This window comes from Elaeis guineensis, chromosome 6 (genome assembly GCF_000442705.2).
Source record: "Elaeis guineensis isolate ETL-2024a chromosome 6, EG11, whole genome shotgun sequence".
In the NCBI taxonomy this organism is placed as follows: Eukaryota; Viridiplantae; Streptophyta; class Magnoliopsida; order Arecales; family Arecaceae; genus Elaeis; species Elaeis guineensis.
The window spans coordinates 13,778,626-13,798,905 of NC_025998.2; the positions used below are offsets into that span (position 1 = coordinate 13,778,626).

Genomic DNA, 20,280 nt, shown 5'->3' on the forward strand with positions numbered 1-20,280 from the left:
GGTCGACCACTTGAAGCAGTCAGCCGACCGGGAGGCCAAGTTGGTAGACGAAGTCTCCCGGCTTGGGGCCGAGCTAAGGTCAACCAAAAAGGAAGCCAAACGCAAGGGCCGGACGGTGCATCGTTTGCGGTGCGAGCGGGATGGCGTCGCCGCCGAACTCCAAGGCGAGCGCGAGCAGCTTCGGGTCAGCCTGGAGAGGCTCGCCAAAGCCGAGGAGGACTTGTCGATCGCCCAGGCCGACGCCGACATAGCGAAGGCAGAAGCAGAGTCGGCAAAGGACTCGCTCGGCCAGGCGGAAGAAGAAGCAAGGTCGGCGAAGGAGTCGGCCAGTCGGGCGTGGAGGACTTCCGGGCCACCGACCAGTCCGGGAGGAGATGCTCGAGTCGGGCTTCGCATCGTACCGGGTGGGGTACGAGAACGGTCGGGATGCGATCCATGCCTTGTACCCGGAGCTGGACATCAGCAGCATCGTCCCACCGGGGGCCGAGGAGCAAGCCACCGAGGAGATGGCCGACCAGCCATCGGGAGGCATCGTCGTGGCGGAGGAAGCCGTCCCGAAGCAAGTGGCACCGACTGCCAGCCCCCCGCCGACCGACGGTCCTGCTTCGGCCGTCGACCCAGCGTCGATCGTGGTCGACACACCGGTTATCCCCGATCTTCCGTCGGTCGAGGAGATCGACTCAGAGGGATGATCGGGCCTTGCCGACTTTTGTTTCTTTCGCCTTTTCCTTTTTTGAAACACTTGTAATCGGGCTTCGACCCGACTTTGTAAACTTCCTTTTGACTTTGAATGAAAACTTTCTTTACTTTTTCCTCTGCTCGGTCTTCTTCTTGTGTATTGTTGAATGTCTTCGTAAGTCACTAACTCATATAGGTCGGTTAGGACGTTCGGCAACTCGTGCCGCCACGAAGGTAGAGTAAGTCCCGACTTTGGATCGGCCTTTGATAGTTAAGGTCGTCAGTCGGGCGCGTCTGTCGAGTCGGGAGCCAACCGACCGTGGTGAAGGTTTGGTAGTCGGGTCCCCTCTGACGCGTTCAGTCGAATGTCGTCCGGCGCATTCGGTCGAGGGAGCACCGATAAGTCGGACCCTGATACCCTTGTGTCGGGTATACATACTGTGCCTCGCAATATACGGTGGTAAGCCGAATATCTGCCGGCCGGCCGTAGCCCGGTTGGTGAGTCGTGAATGCGACGGAGGTCGCATTGTGCGATAGACGGTGGTGAGCCGAATATCCTCGACCGACCGTAGCTCGGTCGGGAGTCGCGATGTCGGTCGTGCAGGCATTTCGCCTTTCTTTGATCGGAGCTCGATCGGCATGTTAGCCGATGGTCTGGCCCGAAAGTTCGACCGTAGAAGGAGTGTCAACTCCCGTCAATATAGATGCGTCGGTCCTCGTAAGAGTCCGATGTGTCGTCGAAGGTCGAAGGAGTGTAACTCCCGTCCATATGGATGCGTCGGTCCTCGTAAGAGTCCGATGCGTCGTCGAAGGTCGAAGGAGTGTAACTCCCGTCCATATGGATGCGTCGGTCCTCGTAAGAGTTCGATGCGTCATCGACGATAGGGTCGTTTGTTTCAGACGGATACCAAGCTCAAGTCGGCATGTCGGGGCTTGACCTTGGTGAGCGCCGATCGTTAGTCGAAGAGTTAAAACTCCGAGATTTCAAATCGAATTTGTATTCTGACTGGACAATTACAAAGTTCATTGGTAATACAACTTCAAGTTGTCGGTGTTCCAAGTTTGGGGAATGGGTTTCCCTTCGAGGGTCTCCAGTCGGTAGGCTCTCGGACCATAGGTGTATGCTACCTTGTAGGGCCCTTCCCAGTTCGGAGCCAACTTCCCTTGGTCCAGGGGCTTCGAGACCTCTGCCTTCCTCAGGACTAAGTCACCAGACCTGAAAAGCTTTGGTCTGACCTTGGCGTTGTAATACCGAGCGACCTTCTGTCGGTACGAAGCCATGCGAATTTGAGCCTCGTCTCGTAGTTCGGGGAGGAGGTCTAGGTCGGCCCTCCGACACTCGGAGTTGTCCGGTTCTTGATACCGCTCGACCCTTGAAGACGACAGTCCAATCTCGAGCGGGATCATTGCCTCCGTTCCATAGGCCAAGCTGAAAGGCGACTCCCCGATCGGAACGCGGGGGGTCATTCGGTAAGCCCACAGAACGGAGCCTAGCTCGTCGACCTAGAGGCCTTTGGCTTCATTTAGTCGGGTCTTGAGTCCGTGGAGTAAGGTCCGATTGGTCACCTCGACTTCGCCGTTGGACTGTGGGTGTCCGACTGAAGTCAGTCGGTGTGTGATGTGGAACCTGACGCAGAAGTCTCTGAAGTCTTGGTTGTCGAATTGCCGCCCGTTGTCGGTGATGATAGTATGCGGCAACCCGAACCTGAAGATGATGGACTTTTGGACAAAGTCCTCCATCTTCCACTCGGTGATCTGCGCCAAGGGTTCGGCCTCCACCCATTTGGTGAAGTAGTCGATGGCGACAACTATGAACTTTCTCTGACCCGACGCTGGAGGAAAAGGACCGAGAATGTCGCCCCCCACTGGGCGAAGGGTCATGGAGCGACAATAGGAGCAATTTGGCTGGCCGGTTGGTGTTGAATGTTGGCGTACTTCTGACAAGGTTCGCACCTCCGGACCAACTCGGCCGCGTCCTTCCTCATGGTAGGCCAATAGTAACCCTGTCGCAGGACTTTGTAGAACAGGGACTTGCCCCCCAAGTGATTCCCGCAAATTCCTTCGTGCACCTCTCGGAGAGCGTAGTCGGCGTCGGTCGGTCCCAAGCACCTAAGCAAGGGGAGGGAGAACGACCTCTTGTAGAGTCGGCCGTCCATGATCACATATTGGGAGGCCGACCATCGGAGCCGCTTGGCCTCCGCGGGATCCTCGGGGCCGATCCCGTCGGTCAGATACCGAACGATCGGGTCCATCCAACTTGGTTCGGCCGTTAGCTACTGTACTTCTTCGACCCGATCGATGCTCGACTGCTCGAGGTTCTCTACGAACGTCCGACCCAAAGAGTCGAAGGCCGAAGTCGCCAGTCTGGAGAGTGCGTCGGCACGGGCGTTCTCCGACCTAGGGATATGGGAAATTTTAAAATACCTGAGGCGTGCTACGAGGTCCTTCACTTTCTGAAGGTATTTGACCATGGTCGGATCTCGTGCCTCGAATTCGCCCCTGACCTGCCCCACGATCAGTTGAGAGTCGGAGAATGCCCGGAGGCTGTCGACGCCCAGTTCCCTCGCCATCCTCAAGCCCGCGAGGAGTGCTTCGTATTCGGCTTGGTTGTTGGAGGCCTTGAAGTCAAATCGGAGGGCGTACTCGGTGACGACCCCATCCGAATTTGTGAGCAGGAGCCCGGCCCCGCTCCCCTGAGCGTTTGAAGCTCCGTCGATGTGCAGTACCCAGGTGGAGACCGGATCTGGCTCGGAGACCGCGTCTCGTCCCTGGTCCGCAGCTCCCGACCCTTGGTTGGTTGTCGGGCACTCAGTGATGAAGTCGGCCAAGACCTGAGCCTTCAAGGCGGGCCGCGGTCGGTACTGAATGTCGAACTCGCTGAGCTTCATCGCCCACTTTGTCAGTCGTCCAGATGTATCCGATCGGCGCAATATCGCCCTCAGGGGCTGGTTGGTGAGCACCACTATGGCATGAGCCTGGAAGTATGGACGGAGTCGTTGCGCGAAGACGGTCAGGGTGAAATCATCTTTTCCGTCTCCGAATATCTGGCTTCGGCGCCGTGGAGCACATTGCTAATGTAGTAGGTAGGCTGATGGGTTCGGTTCTCATTTTTTCGGACGAGCACCGAACTGATAGCCTCAGAAGATGTGGCCAAGTAGAGATACAAGGTCTCCCCGACCTGCGGCTTTACGAGCAGCGGTGGGAAGCCTAGTACTTCTTCAGGTCTTCGAAGGCCCGTTGGCACTCATCCGACCAAGAAAAACCATTTGCCTGGCGCAAAGTTTTGAAAAATGGGAGGCACCTTTCAGCAGATCGAGAAATGAATCGGCTAAGAGCGACAATTTTTTCGTTCAGCTGTTGGACCTCCTTCTTGATGTTCGGATGACGCATGTCGAGGATTACCTTTATTTTCTCAGGGTTGGCCTCAATCCCTCTCTGAGAAATGAGGAATCCGAGGAACTTCCCTGAGGTCACCCCAAAAGCGCACTTGGTCGGGTTGAGCTTCATTCGGTGTCGTCGTAGGGTGCGGAAGGTCTCCTCGAGATCCCGAACATGATCGGGATCTGCGCACTTTTCACCAGCATGTCGTCCACGTACACCTCCATGTTGCGCCCGATCTGGTCTTTAAAGACCTTATTGACAAGTCGCTGGTAGGTGGCGCCGGCGTTCTTCAGTCCGAAGGGCATCACCCGATAACAGTAGAGGCCCTTGGGAGTCACGAAGGCGGTATGCTCCTCGTCTTCAGGCGCCATCCGGATCTGGTTGTATCCGGCGAAGGCGTCCATGAAGCTGAGCAGTCGAAATCCGGACGTCGCATCCACCAGCTGGTCAATCTTTGGAAGTAGAAAGCTATCTTTTGGGCAGGCTCGGTTCAGGTCGGTATAGTCGATGCAAATCCTCCACTTTGTTGGCTTTTTTGACCATGACAACATTGGCGAGCCAATCGGGATACGTGGATTCTCGTATGAAGCCCGCTTCGAGTAGCTTGTCCACTTCTTCGTCGATGGCCCTCTGTCTCTCTGGGGCGAAGGACCTTTTCTTCTGCCTCACCGGCCTCATCGTCGGGTCGATGTTGAGTCGGTGGGTTATTGTCTCTGGGGGATGCCCGACATATCTGCTGCCGACCAAGCAAATATGTCGGCTTGGCCGTCAGCAGCTCCGTCAATCGTCGTCGTTCCGGGGTCGGGCAGTTGGACCCGACCCAAACCTTTCGATCCGGATTTTTCGCTATCGGGATCGCCACGAGCTGCTCGGCCGGCGAACCTCGTTCTTCCTCCTCCCGCTGGTCCAGCTTGTCGATCGTCAGGAGCCCTTCACTCGTCGTTTTGAGCGGAGATCTGGAAGCATCGTCGGGCGAGCTGTTGATCCCCGCGCATCTCTCCGACCCCATTTTTGTCGGGAACCGAACAAGGAGATGGTACGTCGAGACGATTGCCTGAGGGCGTTCATCCGGGTCGTCCAAGTATGGCGTTGTAGGCCGAAGGCACTTGGACACCGCAAAGTTAAGTGGATCGTGCTTTGCGCGGTTCGGTGCCGGCCGTCACAGGCAGGGTAATTTCTCCTCCGTCGTGACAGCGTCCCGGCAAAGCCGATCAAGGGCATAGAGACCCTCTTAAGTCGGTCAGTTGACATTGCATCCGAGAGAAGGTCGAGTAAAACAAAATATTTGTCGAACTTCCATTATCAACAAAAATTCTTTTTACATCATAATTTGCTATTGTTGTCGAAACAACGACAGCATCGTCGTGGGGAGTTTGGATGCCCCGAACGTCTTCCTCCGTAAAAGTGATTACGTCGTCCGGGCGCGGCTTTTTCGTCGACTCCCCCCCGCGGACGTCCCCGGGCCCAGCCGCTTGGAGATCATGTTGATGACTCGACCGTCGGCTGATTGGTCGCCGCTTTTTCAGTCGGCTGGGTCGTCGATCGGCAACTGGTTGAGTCAGCGGGCCCTTCCGAAATTTACCGAGATACCCCGGCGAATGAGGCTTCAATCTCATCCTTGAGCTGGATGCACTGCTCGGTGTTGTGGCCGTGGCCTCGGTGAAATCGGCAGTACTTCAGACGGTCGAGGCCTTTTGCCTTCAAAGGCGGGGGCCGTCGCAGGTATTCTTCCCCCTCGATCTCCATTAGAATCTGCGCACGAGGGCGGAGAGAGGAGTGTAGGAGTCATACCTGGGGCGTGCCGACCTTGGAGTCTGTTGCCGGGGTGACTTTTGGATCCGTCGGGGTGGCGAAACCTGACTATCGGTCGGGGGCCTGCTGGGTTCGGCGGGTTCCCGACCCTTCCTCCGCTTCTCCTTCGGGCCTTTGGGCTCGGCCAGCATCGGTCGGAAGCTCCTTCGTCCGCGCGCATGTACTTGTACGCGCGCTCCAGTAGCTCGGCGTACGTCCGGGGGAGGGTCTTGTCCAGAGAGTAGGTGAATCGGGACGCCCTCAGCCCCCGTTTCATGGCTGAGATAGCCATTCTTCGTTGAGGTCCCGGACCTCAAGCGTGACCGTGTTGAATCGCGCCACGAAGTGTCGGAGCGTCTCATTTTCCCCCTGTTTGAGGGAGAAAAGGCTGTCCGACGTTCGCGGTGGCTTCCGGCTGGTGCTGAAGTGGGCCACGAACGAGTGCTCGAGCTGTCCGAAGGAGTGGATACTTCCCGATCGAAGATCGGAGTACCAGGCCCTGGCAGCCTTGCGAAGTGTGGCGGGGAAGCCGATGCAAAAAAGAGCGTCGGTTGCCCTTGGATCGTCATGAGAGCTTTGTAGCTCTCAAGGTGGTCGATCGGGTTGGTGGAGCCGTCGTATGGCTCCACGTGTGGCATCTTGAACCGACTGGGATCGGTTCATCGAGAACTAGTCGGGAGAGAGGTTGGGCGGTCTGGAAGTCGACGTCGTTCGAAGACTTCTGGCCGTCCACCTGCAACTGCGCGAGCCGGCGGTCGATTTCCTCGAACCGGCGCTCGTAGTCGTCCGCCCGTCGGTGCTGGGAGACCCCAGGAGTGGAGTCCCCGGAAGATTCCGAGGGAGAGGCGGACGGCGTTCGTGGCCGCTTCTCCTTCCTCTCCCATTCCAGCAGAGAAGGAGAGGGCTGCTGGGACCGTCGGTCATCGCGCCATGGCCGTCCCTCCTCCTCTCTGTGGGAGCGTTGTTGGGGCGCTCGCGCGGAGGCGACGGGGATCGGCGCGGTCGTCGGCGGCTGCTCCTGGAGGGCATCGGACGGGCCGCCGGTTGTTGCTGGAGGCTCTTGACTGCGTCCGTCAGTACGGTCATCTGCCATACGATGGCCGCGATCTGCGCCTCCGTGGTCACTGCGGGGCGTGGAGAGCTGGGCTCCACCGCCGACGGTGGCGGGGAGGCCTCTTCCCGATGGGAAGAGCGCCTCGCGGACCCGGTGATCCTCGATCGTTGGACTCTTGTCTTCGTCATCGTGCCCCCCTACCTGGCGTGCCAATCTGTTGCGGCCAATCGCCTCGTCGTCTGATCGCCGGGGAACGTGCGCCTGCAAAAATGAGAAGTCCACACTGACCGGAGGCGGCTCCGGCGGGGACCCTCCGACGGTCAAGTCAGAGAGGTGACTGGGCAACAGTGAAATGAAGACAGAGAGCTCAATCGAGGAAGAGAGGAGAGAGGTGCGAGCCTGTGGTCTCCAAGTCGAGAAGTGGAGAGAGAGAGATCCCTTGCACTGTTGCCTTTTTCGATTTATATAGTGGAGCACGGTATGGTGCCGTCATTAATGGCGCGGACAAGTGAGGAATTGTCAACTCACGGTAGATTGTCAGAGTCGCCGTGAAAGTGTCATGTCGCCGTGGGGCTGTCAAATCACCAGGATTGACAATGCCCTCGGCGGGACAATGTCCCTAGATGGCCGTGCCGCATGCGGCTGTCAGGACTGACAAACTCTGGCGGCTGTACGGCGATCGGAGGAGTCGACCGACCCTAGGTCGGTGGCTAGCTTAGTGGCGTCGGGCCCCTCCGTTGGTCGGCGAGTCTTATGTGAGTCGGCCATCAGGCTCCCAGGTCCAGTCGGTCGGGAAGAGTACGTCCGACCGACACATCTCAGTCGGCCGCCGGTCGATAATTGGCCGGTGATGGCGTCCGTCAGTCGGTCGCTCCGACTGTCAGTCGGTCGGTCGGTGGGTATTCCCCAACAGTTGCCCCCCTCTACTCCTGAGTCGGACGGTGAGCTGGCCGATGCTTTTATTTGGGCAGCGACCCTGAGTCGGACGGTGAGAAGCACGCAAGCTATATCACACAAAAAGATAAAAGAAGGGCCATTATTTCAAACAAAAAGGATGATAACAAGAGGCATGAGTATATGTGATTTTAATATAAATACCTTAATGAACTATGAACTACTTAACCAGTCAGACAACAACGGAAAAGAAAAGAGGAGAGGGTACAGCAAAGCAGGCTAGTTAGCCCTTCGAAGCCCATTTTAAATGCAATGACATGGCTATAAGCCTATAACAAAGCCAATAGTGGATTCCATAATGCAAAATTGGTAGCATCAAAATACATCTTTTACTATGGGAGCATGTAAAATTTGATGCTCATTGGATGGGACCTACCATACTTACTGGCCCTATCCGCTGATTAGACCAAGTACCATTGGTAATCTCTTCTTGATATTTTTAATCTCTATGAGGGTGTCTCGGATATGAAGCGTTGCGATGATGATTAGTCCTCCCAATCTCTATAATTGCTCTACTAGATGCGAGTATGATATACGCTATTCTACATAAGAGATATTTAATATGGGGTGATCCATATAAGATTACGAAGAATTAGTGATCATGGATTCTCATAAAATATCAAATAAATTATTTAAAAAGATGTAGATCTTTAATTAGTGGACCACAGCCTATAAAATGTAATATTTTTAAATCATTGAGATCAAATTATCAGGATCATTGATGATTAGATCATAATAGTGATCTTATCTGGATCACCAAATATAATGTTCAGCATCCACCTCGGTTTTTTCTTCGAAAATTTTTGGACCATAGCTAGTGGCCTCCTGATTAAGCGTGCTTCATCGAATCATCAAGCGGGGCAATTCCAAGAGCATACGTGTTCATCGCTTCTGTCCGGAATCAACCACCGTGGTCGTTTTACCCCAAGTGGGAGCTTTTCCACTCGTAATTTTCCGAGCCCGTGACCCTATCTTCACGTAGCCGTATCCAGCCTTATCCAAAACACCGAGCTGGCTGGCTCTCTAATATCGCCATGGCCTCTCCATCCTTCCGTCCCGCCAGCTAAAGCCCCAGCTTCAGCCCAGCTCTCTGGAGTTCCTGTCATGGCGGACACCCCAGGGAAGGAGCTCAAAACTCTAGAGAGAAGGATAGCAAAACTTAACAGCCACCTCAGCCCTTCCCCTTCTTGGCCTCCTCCGATAACTCCCTCTATAGCGTCAGCGGATGATAGCTACCATCACATCCATGGAGAAGTCCCGATGAAGGAGGCCTCCTGGAGAGTAGTGTGTGATGGAACAGGGAAGGAATTTACGGACATTATCTACGAGAAATCTGTCGGTGAGGGGATCGCTAAGGTAATATGGTGGATTAATATTAATTGGTGGCTTCTATGGTTCAGGTTTTGACTATTTCATGTAGATATATATCCGGAATCACCTTAGTGTTGTGGTTTCAGTTACTTATTGGTAAAAAAATGCCTTCTTTAGCTAAAGTTGCTATTTTGACTGCATGCTTATAGTTTTGATAATTTGATGTAACAATGCATCTGAATCACCTTAATGTTGTGGTTTTCAGTCAACAATTGGTTAAAAAATGCCTTTTTTAACCAAAATTGCAATTTTTACTGCATCGCATCACTATTTATTAATGTTATTTTGCCCCATTCTGTTTCACCTTTCCCTCATAGTCTAGTAATTCTGAGGTGAACTTTTGACCTGCTGGACAAGGATGACTACATGAGGTAGTTCAAGAGATGCACTGTTGGTGATGTTAATTTTATTTAATAATCCCATTTTAGCCTGTTGTGTAGGTTGAGAGGTGGCAGTTGTTCCTGGGAGTGTTATAGTGAAGAGCTTAGCATCACTATTATGCAGTGTGCATGCTTTGCATTCTATGTAGAAGATGCGTGGCATGATATTTGGTCTCTGTTAGCATTTGGAACTTGGAAGATAAACAAGAAAACGGGAAGTTAGCATAAGTTAGAGGATTCACTAGAGTTTTTATGAAGAGTTTGAGTTATAGAGTCTTTAGGAAGGTAAAGATGACCCTATTTCTGAATTGAACATTTGTTGGAAGAAGTTACTGAAAAATCAAAAAAGGTGCCATTCACTGATTCCTAAAATAATTTATATTCAGAGTTGCAAGCAATTTAAACCCATTAGATGCTGCTATAAGAATGTCTGGATGGTACACATATATGATTTTTATGACCCAACATGCATCTTTGCACTCAATTTGTGAATGAATAATGCATGCAATTAACTACATCTTGAACATGTATGAATTCTACTATTCTTTTATTTAAAAAAATATATATATATTTCCTACAATTTACTTGCACAATTAGATAATATGTACTTCTATATATACATAAATTTTTATGTTACATATTCACAGTTGCACGTATGTGAATTCATGTATTGGCATTTTTGTGACATTTTTGTCCAAGATCACATATCCGAATGTTCGATTTAGTTAATTTTCTTTTACTTTTGCAGATCACAATTAATCGTCCAGAGAGAAGGAATGCTTTTAGGCCACATACTATCAAAGAGCTTATTCGTGCATTTGATGATGCTAGGGATGATAGCACTGTGGGAGTCATCATTTTAACAGGGAAGGTATATGACTCTATTTTTGCAAGCATATATATTTTTAATCCAAACATTGATTCATTATAGCAGTATTCTTTGTCTTGATAACTTGCTATTTGGCACATAAAAATTTCCAGTGGTTATAAAATCCTAGTGATAAATCAATAACCTTCTATATTTACAAATACCTTTACTATATAAAGATAATTACTGAGCTAAGAATTCCCCAAAAAAGGATGAGAAACCTCAAAGCAGTTAGTGAGCTGTTGATGCTTGTTTCTACTGTAACTCTTCACTGTCTGTCTTTCTGTATGAAGACATAGGAATGAGAATACTACAACAGCTTTGGTTCTTGACAAATGTCAAATAGTATATGCAAACATGGTTCCCTATTTTACTATTCAATGAGAATATTTTAAAATTTAAAAAGTTTGCTTTTAATAGGGAACCAAGGCCTTTTGTAGTGGTGGTGACCAGGCTCTGAGAAGCTCTGATGGATATGCTGATTTTGAAAGTTTTGGTCGTCTTAATGTTTTGGATCTCCAGGTACATCTTCATAACTTTTCCCATGCTTTACCAGTGCCTATGATGATATTATGCATTTCTCATTCTACCGTAATTATGGTGAAACTCAAAGTATTGTGTATTGGAGCGAGTAGATCTTTTGATGTGCAAAAATCATGATGATTAGTTCATGCATGAACACATAATGTATATTTACATTGGGCAACTTGCACTTTGTTTGCAGACCTCATGAAGTTATGACATGGTTGTTTTCCTATAGTTGAACTGTAGTGAAAATTTTTTACCTGTTGAGCATCTAATATGACAAATTCTTGTATAGGGCTTGTATGAAGTTATTTTGCATAAGAGCAGACTTACACTTGGTTTGCCGTACCAACCTATAGGGCCTGTTCTTTTGTAGGTAAAAGATTTACCCATGAAACTATATTTTTCTGGGTAAGTATTTCCCAGGTAACATTTAGACAGGAAAATAACTTACCTATGTTCTTTTATACATGGAAAGTGGCTTTGAAATCTGTTACCCATGTTCTTTTGCATTATTACTTTCCCGGGTAAGTTGCTAAACTTTATCCATATTTTCCATAATACCCTTTATGCTTCTTGGGTCAAATTTGATGATTTATTTATAAAGCTTAATTTTTTTTGTACCAAACTAAGTAATTTTTTTTGTACCAAACTAAGCTTTTAGTCTATACCAAATTATCCTAACATAATAAAATTATTAACTTCTAATAAAGATATATTTTATTAATCTGAGTTATTAGGCATTAATGATAGAGGCATCGGAAACGAGAAAAAAGATATTTTAGAAATAAAATTAAGAGATTACTTTACCGGTTGATGAGAAAATCATTTAGCCATCCCCTGGATGGGTAAAATTTTCCTCCTATTTCATGGGTAAATGCCACCCATGGAAAATAATTTACCCATCTTGAAATCTGTGAGAACATGGGTAAGTTGGTCAATAGGAAAGTTGACCAACTTTCCCATGATATTTACCCACAAAAGAACGAGCCCATAATGTCTTGTACTGGGGATATCATACCATACAGATAAGGTACTGATATGGTACCTAGGTTGAGTACAGCACAAGGGCCGAATTGGCCTATATCAGGTGGAATCAACCGGTTCTTCTTGGTTTCATGTTGTACCAATGCATACTGCCTGGTTTCAGGTGGTATCATGGCTGTGAGCAAAGGCTCTCCTAACCCTGTTCTGGTATGGGGACTATTTTAGTATACAGAGCAAGGTACCATATCATTAAGCTACTAGCACAGTAGCTGATACAAATACAAGAAATCTTGGAAAGCGGTGATTGATTATGAGCTGTTGATCCTGGATATCTTGTAGGTAGCATGGGACTAATCTTTAATAATTTTATGTGCCAGCTATCATGAGATTGCAACATAACTTAGCAAATATATTTCCCATAAGAATGGTGCAAATTCAAGTTTCATAATGGAAATCAGGTTTCAACCATCATCTGTGTACTTTGATTTTTTAGCTTTTTTATTTTAAGCCTATCTGTCTTTTTCTGGTCCAGGTCCAAATTCGCCGTCTCCCAAAACCAGTTATTGCTATGGTATACTCTCTACTTGCTGTTTGCTTATTCCCTGCTTAATTCATTTTGTTTGGACATTAACCTGCTTTCTTATTTTAAATTAGGTAGCGGGTTATGCTGTTGGTGGTGGACATGTATTACACATGGTTTGTGATCTAACTGTTGCAGCTGATAATGCAGTCTTTGGACAGACCGGTGCAAAGGTTCTTATTCTATTGACAGGACAACTTGGCTTTTATTGTTCTTTTGTTCTGTTTGTGAGGTTTACTGGGAGTTTCTTTCTCCTAATTTTCTCACTCATCAATTTCTTTGTTGACGAGTGATGTGCAAAACTACACCTCAGGCATTCTGGGTTTGTGATTTTGCTTCACCTGACAAAGTCATCATAGCTTTACAATTTTCTTCTTTCCTTGCTATGAGGTTGCAGGTGGGAAGTTTTGATGCAGGCTATGGGTCTTCCATCATGTCCCGCTTGGTAAGCTAACCATGAGAGGTAGGTGTTTGTCATGATGTATACCTACTTCTTCCAAGGAGAACTTAAAAGGGATGGTATTTTAGAGAATCCCTACTTGTGCTGTTTTGCCAGTTCCTTTAAGGAGCATTTATTTCACATCATGAACGCATTTTTTATGTTAGTTTTGCTTATCATGAATGTGTTTTGAATGATAATAGTATCCTTTGCAGGGTCATTGCATCTAATCTGATTGCCTGCATTTTCTACTGCATTATTTCATGGCTAAACAGGTTGGTCCCAAGAAAGCACGTGAGATGTGGTTCCTTTCACGATTCTACAATGCTTACGAAGCAGAGAAAATGGGACTTGTGAATGTTGTAGTTCCGGTAAGCTTGACATATGATAAATCGATAATTTATTGTTAGTTGTGTGTTGTTTTTTTAAAAAATTTGGAAAACAGAAGTTCCAGGGAGCAAATGCATGCAGCTGACTACCCTCCTCACTTATCGTTGCTTTAATTTTTTCTGGAATAGCCCATTCATGTTATTATAATTGACAAGCTTTATTAATTTGGACTTAGTGTTTTTAATTCATCTCCAGCAGTTCTCTTTAATTTGTTCTAGAATATGGTTTGTAATTATAAGCGACAAACCTTATTAATTAGGACTTAGTTTTGTTAATTCTTCACCAGTGGCTCCTCACAAGGGATATAAATCTGTTATCAATTCAAAATTTTCAAATCCTCCTGCAGCTTTAATCCATGATCTCTTATGTTTTCCTCTTTCCTGATTATTCCTTACAATTCTAAGCCAACCTTAGACGGCCGTTTAGGCTTTATCAAACATACTGACCACATTAATTTGTTTTCCATGTCTGTCCTATATCAATGCATGACTTCTGAGCTTCACCTGACCATATATATGCATCTGGAGTATTTTCCTTATATTTACCAAAAATCCACTTCAGCATCTTAGTTTTGCAAATGTTTATCTTGTGATTTTAATAAATTCACATAAAATACAGGACTCCTGAAATACATACTCTGTTTTTTGTTTTTTCTCTACAGCCAATGGACTGGAAAATAAAAAAGGAAAAGCAAATTTGGCTGCAAAGAAATAAATTTTAGGTTTAATAAGCAAACTGCTATCACACGGTAAACTATCTTAAGAGAAGTAATCCAGTGTTCCATGGAAGTATGTGGATTAAAATTGATGAAAACCAGCTTTAAGGGCTGATTTGCTATCATAGCATCCACTATTTCTAAGAAATAACCTAGTGTACCCAGCCCACAAAATATCTGATTCCAAATTTGAGACAAAGTAGCTGTCAAACAAAAACTCATTGACTTTTATCAGTTGGAAGTGTGGTTCTCATGTCATAAACATCAATCAAGGCACGGAAACCGCCATTTAACCTGACAAACATGTTTTGGTATTTTTAGAAGTGCAGAGTTACCATGTATAATTCATGCATCATTCTTTGGATTGCCTAAAGGGAGCTCTTTTTTTTTTTTTTTTTTTGGATGGTAGGCTAAAGGGAGCTAAATTGTGTGAAGGGAAGTTCAACTTAACAAATTCATGTTTTCTCTACAGCTTGAGAAATTAGAAATGGAAACCCTGAAGTGGTGCCGGGAGATCTTAAGGAACAGCCCAACAGCAATTCGGGTGCTGAAATCTGCTCTTAATGCGGTAGATGATGGCCATGCTGGTCTCCAGGTATCGTGTGGTACTTGTGGACACAATGATCAACTATTGATGCAACAAAATTTTAAAAATTGATTGATTTATGTGTTTTCTTGATGCATTCCACCAGCCACCTCTAAGAAAATGAAATGACCTACTTTTTCTAACTCCTAGTTATAGAGATCCAGCCAAAAGCTGAAGGTGCTAGACCAAGCTCTAGTTGTTGCTACAGTGATCATGTTTGATAATTTTCCTTGCTTCTGTGTCGATGCAGTTTTAACTATCACAAAGTATTGGTCATGCTCAATTGAATAACTCATCATTTTGCAGGACTTTTCAGCAAATGTTAAAATTTCAAATCAAATGAACAGTTTCATGTGTCTGATTTATGGGAAAGATTGGATGCATCTTTGATATTGATGTTAAATTCTTCAACAGTTGATTAACATCATTCTTCTGCAGGAGCTGGGTGGCAATGCAACACTCATTTTTTATGGCACCAAAGAGGCAAATGAAGGAAAGACAGCTTACATGGAGCGGCGGCGCCCGGACTTCTCAAAGTTTCCTAGGAGACCTTGATGCAACTCTATATCATGCAATTTTTTTTTGATGTATTAATATTGTCTTTCATTGTCAATAATATATGCGCTGGGCTTCAATCAATAATAATAATAATAATATGCTGCTGAAAATTGTAATTGATGTTGAGTTCACTATAATTTGATCATTTTGAGTGAGTAAAATCCGATCCACTGGAAAATATATAACCATTTCGTCATCCAAATTTTTGATATGCCATCACTGGGATAGGCGCTTGTGGATGGGAGTGGCCATTATTTTGGCTCATCTTCATTTCTAGTTCATGTTTTTTTTTTTTTTTAAAAAAACTTGTGATGGATCTCTTTGAACCTCTCTCCATCTGTTTCACAGACTGCTAACTGTGACGCAAGCTGCGCGTGGGCACGTGCATGCTCACATGCAAGAAAAATGGAAAACTTTTTTTTTTTTTAGGGGAAAGAAAACGGAAATCCCATCTCTGACAGGTGTAGCAATGAAGGGTTTTTTTATTTAAATATTATTTTTTAATTTTTATTTTCAATCTACTCTTACTATCTTATTTATGGAAATACGGCATTTAGACGGTTTTGGCATGGATACAGTGGAATCGCACATGAATTTCAATTTGAAATCATATTTTGAGCATGCCATTTAAATGGCATGATTTATCATAATTAAAAATTAAAATTTATTTTTAATTTAAAATTAAAATTATATATTAAACACGAAGTTTTAATTAAATCTCATTTCAAGTTACGATTTTTTTTGGTTCTCGCTTCATACTTTGTATAATCATTATTTTTTTTTTTCATTTCCAGCTTCATACCTTGTATAATCATTGTTTTTTTTTTTTTTTCATTTCCACTTTGTACAGGGGACAAGTGGAGGTGTGGGCATGGGTTCGATGATGTCGAGCAAGGGTGGATTGGTGGTGGCGAGGGGCGATCGGATGCGGCAGTAGGGGTGGGCCGTGGGGGGCATGGGGTGCGAACATTGGGGCCGGAGATGGTGGAGGATTTGGGGGGGGGTGGGGTGCGAGGGGTGGGCATGTCGGGAGGTAGGCGGCATGGGGTGTGGGTGCAGGGCCGAGGGGGTGCGGCCGGACAGGTGGCTATGGCGGCAGGAAGGTCTGGGCGTGGAGCCTATGAGGGAGGGTGCGGAGGAGCGGCGATTGGACGAAGATGCCACAAATGGCACGTCGGAGGGGGGTGGGTGCAGGCCGATCGTGGATAGAAGAAGGCGAAGGATCTAGAGGGGGGGGCATGTGGTTGGTGGGGGAAAGGTAGAAATGAAATGAAAAAATATATATATATATATATATTTGATTAGTAATAAAATATATATTATTATTTTATTAATAAAAAAATATTATTATTCAATTAAAAATAAAATATTATTGTTTGATTAGTAATAAAATATTATTGTTTGATTAGTAATAAAATATTATTATTTGATTAGTAATAAAATATTATTATTTTATTAATAAAAAATATTATTATTTGATAAATAATAAAATATTATTTTTTGATCAATAATAAAATATTATTGTTTAATTAGTAATAAAATATTATTATTTTATTAGTAAAAATATTTTTATTTGATTAATAATAAAATATTATTATTTTATTAATAATAAATATTATTATTTTATTAATAATAAAATATTATTATTTTATATATAGAAATATAGGAATGTAGGTTTGTGATACGTCGCCTCTGATCTTGAGCTCTGACATCATAGTGGAAGAAGAGAAGACAATATTAGCCATCGTTAAAGCCTAGTGTGGGTTCGGCTGCCGATCTCCTCTTCAACTTCGATCCTTGATTGGCTACTAATTCGATCCTCGATTGTCAGTCCTTACTTCATCAACTTATCATCATTTTATGTCTGCCGATCCGAAGCTCATTGTGTGAGTTTTGTTGGATCTGAAATGAATGACAATATCTGAAATAGACTTTTGAATATAATTATCATTCAAATTAAATCAAAATCAAATATTAAAATATAAAATATATTCAAATAAAATTTTTGTTCTTTGCGGTCAGCCCCCTCCAACATCATCTGCAGCTCCTCCACCCACTCGCCACTGATCCACACTCCTCCGACACCATGTTGTATTTTTATTATTAATAAAATAATAATATTTTATTATTAATAAATAATAATATTTATTATTAATCAAATAATAATATTTTATTATTAATCAAATAATAATATTTATTATCAATAAAATAATAATTTTTTAATAAAATAATAATTTTTATTATTAATCAAATAATAATATTTTATTACTAATCAAATAATAATATTTTATTATTAATGAATAATGATATTTTTATTAATAAAATAATATTATTTTATTACTAATCACATATATATATATATTTATTTTTTCTCACTTCGTTTCTCCACTCCCCCAACCACCCCCCCTCCATCCTTCTCCTTCCTTTACCGCGGCCAACCTGCGCCCACCACTCTCCAGCGTGCCATCCATGGCACCTCCACTTGGCCATCGCTCCTCCACACCCTTCCTTTTGGGCCTCATGCGGGACCTCTCTACTGTCATAGCCGTCTATCCGCACCGCACCTCCTCCGCCCCTACGTCCGTACCCATGCCCCTCGCTGCCTGGTGCCCCCACCCCTTCCCTTTCGGCCCTGACGCACCCCGCACCCCCTGCTGCTGCTCTGCACGAACACAAACACCCCAACCCCCTCTGCTCTCCCCCGGCCCTGGCATTCGCACCCCATGTCCCCTGCGACCCACTCCCTCCCTCAGCCCCCTGCGCCCTCACCCCATATCCCCCACTGCCTGGTGCCCTCCCTCCCCCTCGTTCGGCCCCGACGAAGTCCGCACCCCTGCTTGCCCCTTGTACGAAGTTGAGAATGGTAAAAAAAAAAAAAATAATGAGATGTGATTATGCAAAGTAGTAGCGGAAATAGAAAAAAAGAAAGAAATGATATCATATCTTGAAGATGCAATTTAATTGAAACCGTATGTTCAACATTAAATTTTAATTTTAAATTTAAAAATAATTTTAAATTTTAAATTAAAAATAATTTTAAATTTTAAATTTTTTTTGTGATAGGCTATGTTATTTGAAATCGTATGTTTAACGTGGACTTTCAAATCTAAAATGGCATGTTCAATATGCAACTTCACCATATCCATATTGAGTCTGTCCAAATACCGTATTTTCAAAAATAAGATGGAAGAAAGGGTAGATTTGAAAATAAATATTAAAAATAATATTAAAAAAATCGGTAATGAAGAGTATTACTGCCTGAGAGCCTATATGAACAACTAGTACATAGAGTATGCCAAATATTTTGAAAATAAAAAACTAGTTTTTCATTTTGAGATGGTGCTGGACATGTGTGCTATACGTGGTGGGTGAATGGACACCAATCAACAAAACTGGGTGTTTTTTTTTTTTTTTGGTAATAACAAAACTGGGTGGGTTGATGCACAAGAGAAGTATTGCTTCTCCTCTGGCTAAAAAATACATAAGTATTACGGCAACTCTCCATCACTTCATTAGAAATGAACACCTGTAAGACAGCATCCACACAGATTAGATTGTTCCGATGGAGACTCTTCGATGCTTGAGAAGAGAAAATTGGTGAACAGTAACTTTGATTGTATGAAGTAGCAGAGCTTTGGTTCAAAGTTGGCTTATCCATACTATTCACTTACCTCTCTTTTTTATAGATGATTCTGTGTAATCGTCGAGTACGTGGTCCCACTTTTTATGGCATTAAATTGTCGGATCATAAATATAGAATTAGTGGGGCATTACCTCTCCTTAATAGCCGTGACATAGTCGATAACCGTTCTGACAGTTATGGTATATTAAGCAAATTGGCCGATCATATATCGATAGAACCGATCATATATCGATAGAATCCATGAGCGACCATCGGCTGTAGTTCTGTTATGCCGATGGTCTAAGTCGTCCGCTGTCGATCGGTAGTAGTCGAATCATTAGTCGGTCATGATGTGTCTTAAATTACCGTAAACGCACGGTGTGCAATGTAGCACGTCCGACGAGTACGAGTCGATCTCACGAGGAATTGGATTTTGAATTGTATTTAAATGCTTGCTTAGGCGAGCTTTAGAGAAAAAGGAAAAAGATTGTTTGTTGAATTATGAACTACCAAAGTAATAAACTAATTAATGATAAAGGTAAATTATCTAAAAGATCTAGGGCTTTTGAATCCACTAGACCAATGAATTAGAGAGCCTTCCTATGATTTCTTTATAATGTCCCTTGATCAAGGTATAAAATATGAACAAGCATGGATCATGAAGAGATTTAACTCAACTATGATCCATCAAATATTTTGTTCTCACCCTAATTAAGAGACCCTTCCTTTCTTCACTTCTTTGTGTTATCCAAGTATAGGCTATGAAGGATTCTGACCCAACTATAATCCATCAAGGTTTTCACATGGAAAGAGAAAAATGATTTAGAAAATTGTGATCCTTCTATCAATCATCCCCTCTTACATCGAATCAAGCATGGACTATGAAGGAATTCTGACCCAACGATAACCCATCAAGTCTCTTGACGAGAGAGATGAAGGAGAATGATTCTTAAAATTTAAAAACTCGAAAAGAGAAATTGAATAGAGCAGACTTCTATTCATGATCTAGCTTCATCGCAAACTCCAGAGGGATTACTTAGCCAGACATAGTTGATTTGAAGTAAAAAAATAATAAAATAAAGACTAATTCTACTTGCTGGAATTGAACTTGTAGAAATTAAAAATTATAAATTAAAAGATGCAGAAATTTAAACTATTCTATTGCAGAAATTAAAATTATAAAAATTACATAGAAAGAAAATAATTAATTTATTTCTGAATAAAAATTTGATACAAAAATTTTCAACTCCTAAGCCATTAACAAGGCTTGGAATTTGAACAGAAAATAAAATAAAATTTTTACAGAGCCAGACTTCTCTCCTTTTTTGGCTTGGGATCAACCTTCTCCTGGCTGACTCTCCTTCTCGTGTGTTGGAAGGGTGGAAGAAAGTGAAAACAAGA

The 20,280-nt window shown here is 44.5% G+C and overlaps 1 protein-coding gene across 2 annotated transcripts; it reads left to right on the forward strand.

Moving 5' to 3' along the window:
- Positions 1-8,826: 8,826 nt before the first annotated feature.
- On the forward strand, positions 8,827-15,445 carry LOC105047162 (1,4-dihydroxy-2-naphthoyl-CoA synthase, peroxisomal). 2 transcript variants are annotated; one of them, XR_012142047.1, is made up of 10 exons: positions 8,827-9,214; positions 10,358-10,480; positions 10,898-10,999; positions 12,522-12,560; positions 12,644-12,742; positions 12,967-13,014; positions 13,284-13,379; positions 14,586-14,708; positions 15,138-15,310; positions 15,346-15,445. XR_012142047.1 is itself a non-coding variant. In XM_010925970.4 (9 exons), the coding sequence occupies exons 1-9, from the start codon at positions 8,963-8,965 to the stop codon at positions 15,252-15,254; spliced, it is 999 nt and encodes a 332-aa protein (XP_010924272.1). In that variant the 5' UTR covers positions 8,834-8,962; the 3' UTR covers positions 15,255-15,445. The 2 variants fall into 2 exon arrangements, 1 of the variants encoding a protein (XP_010924272.1); XM_010925970.4 differs by having other exon boundaries at positions 8,834-9,214; positions 15,138-15,445.
- Positions 15,446-20,280: the final 4,835 nt, after the last annotated feature.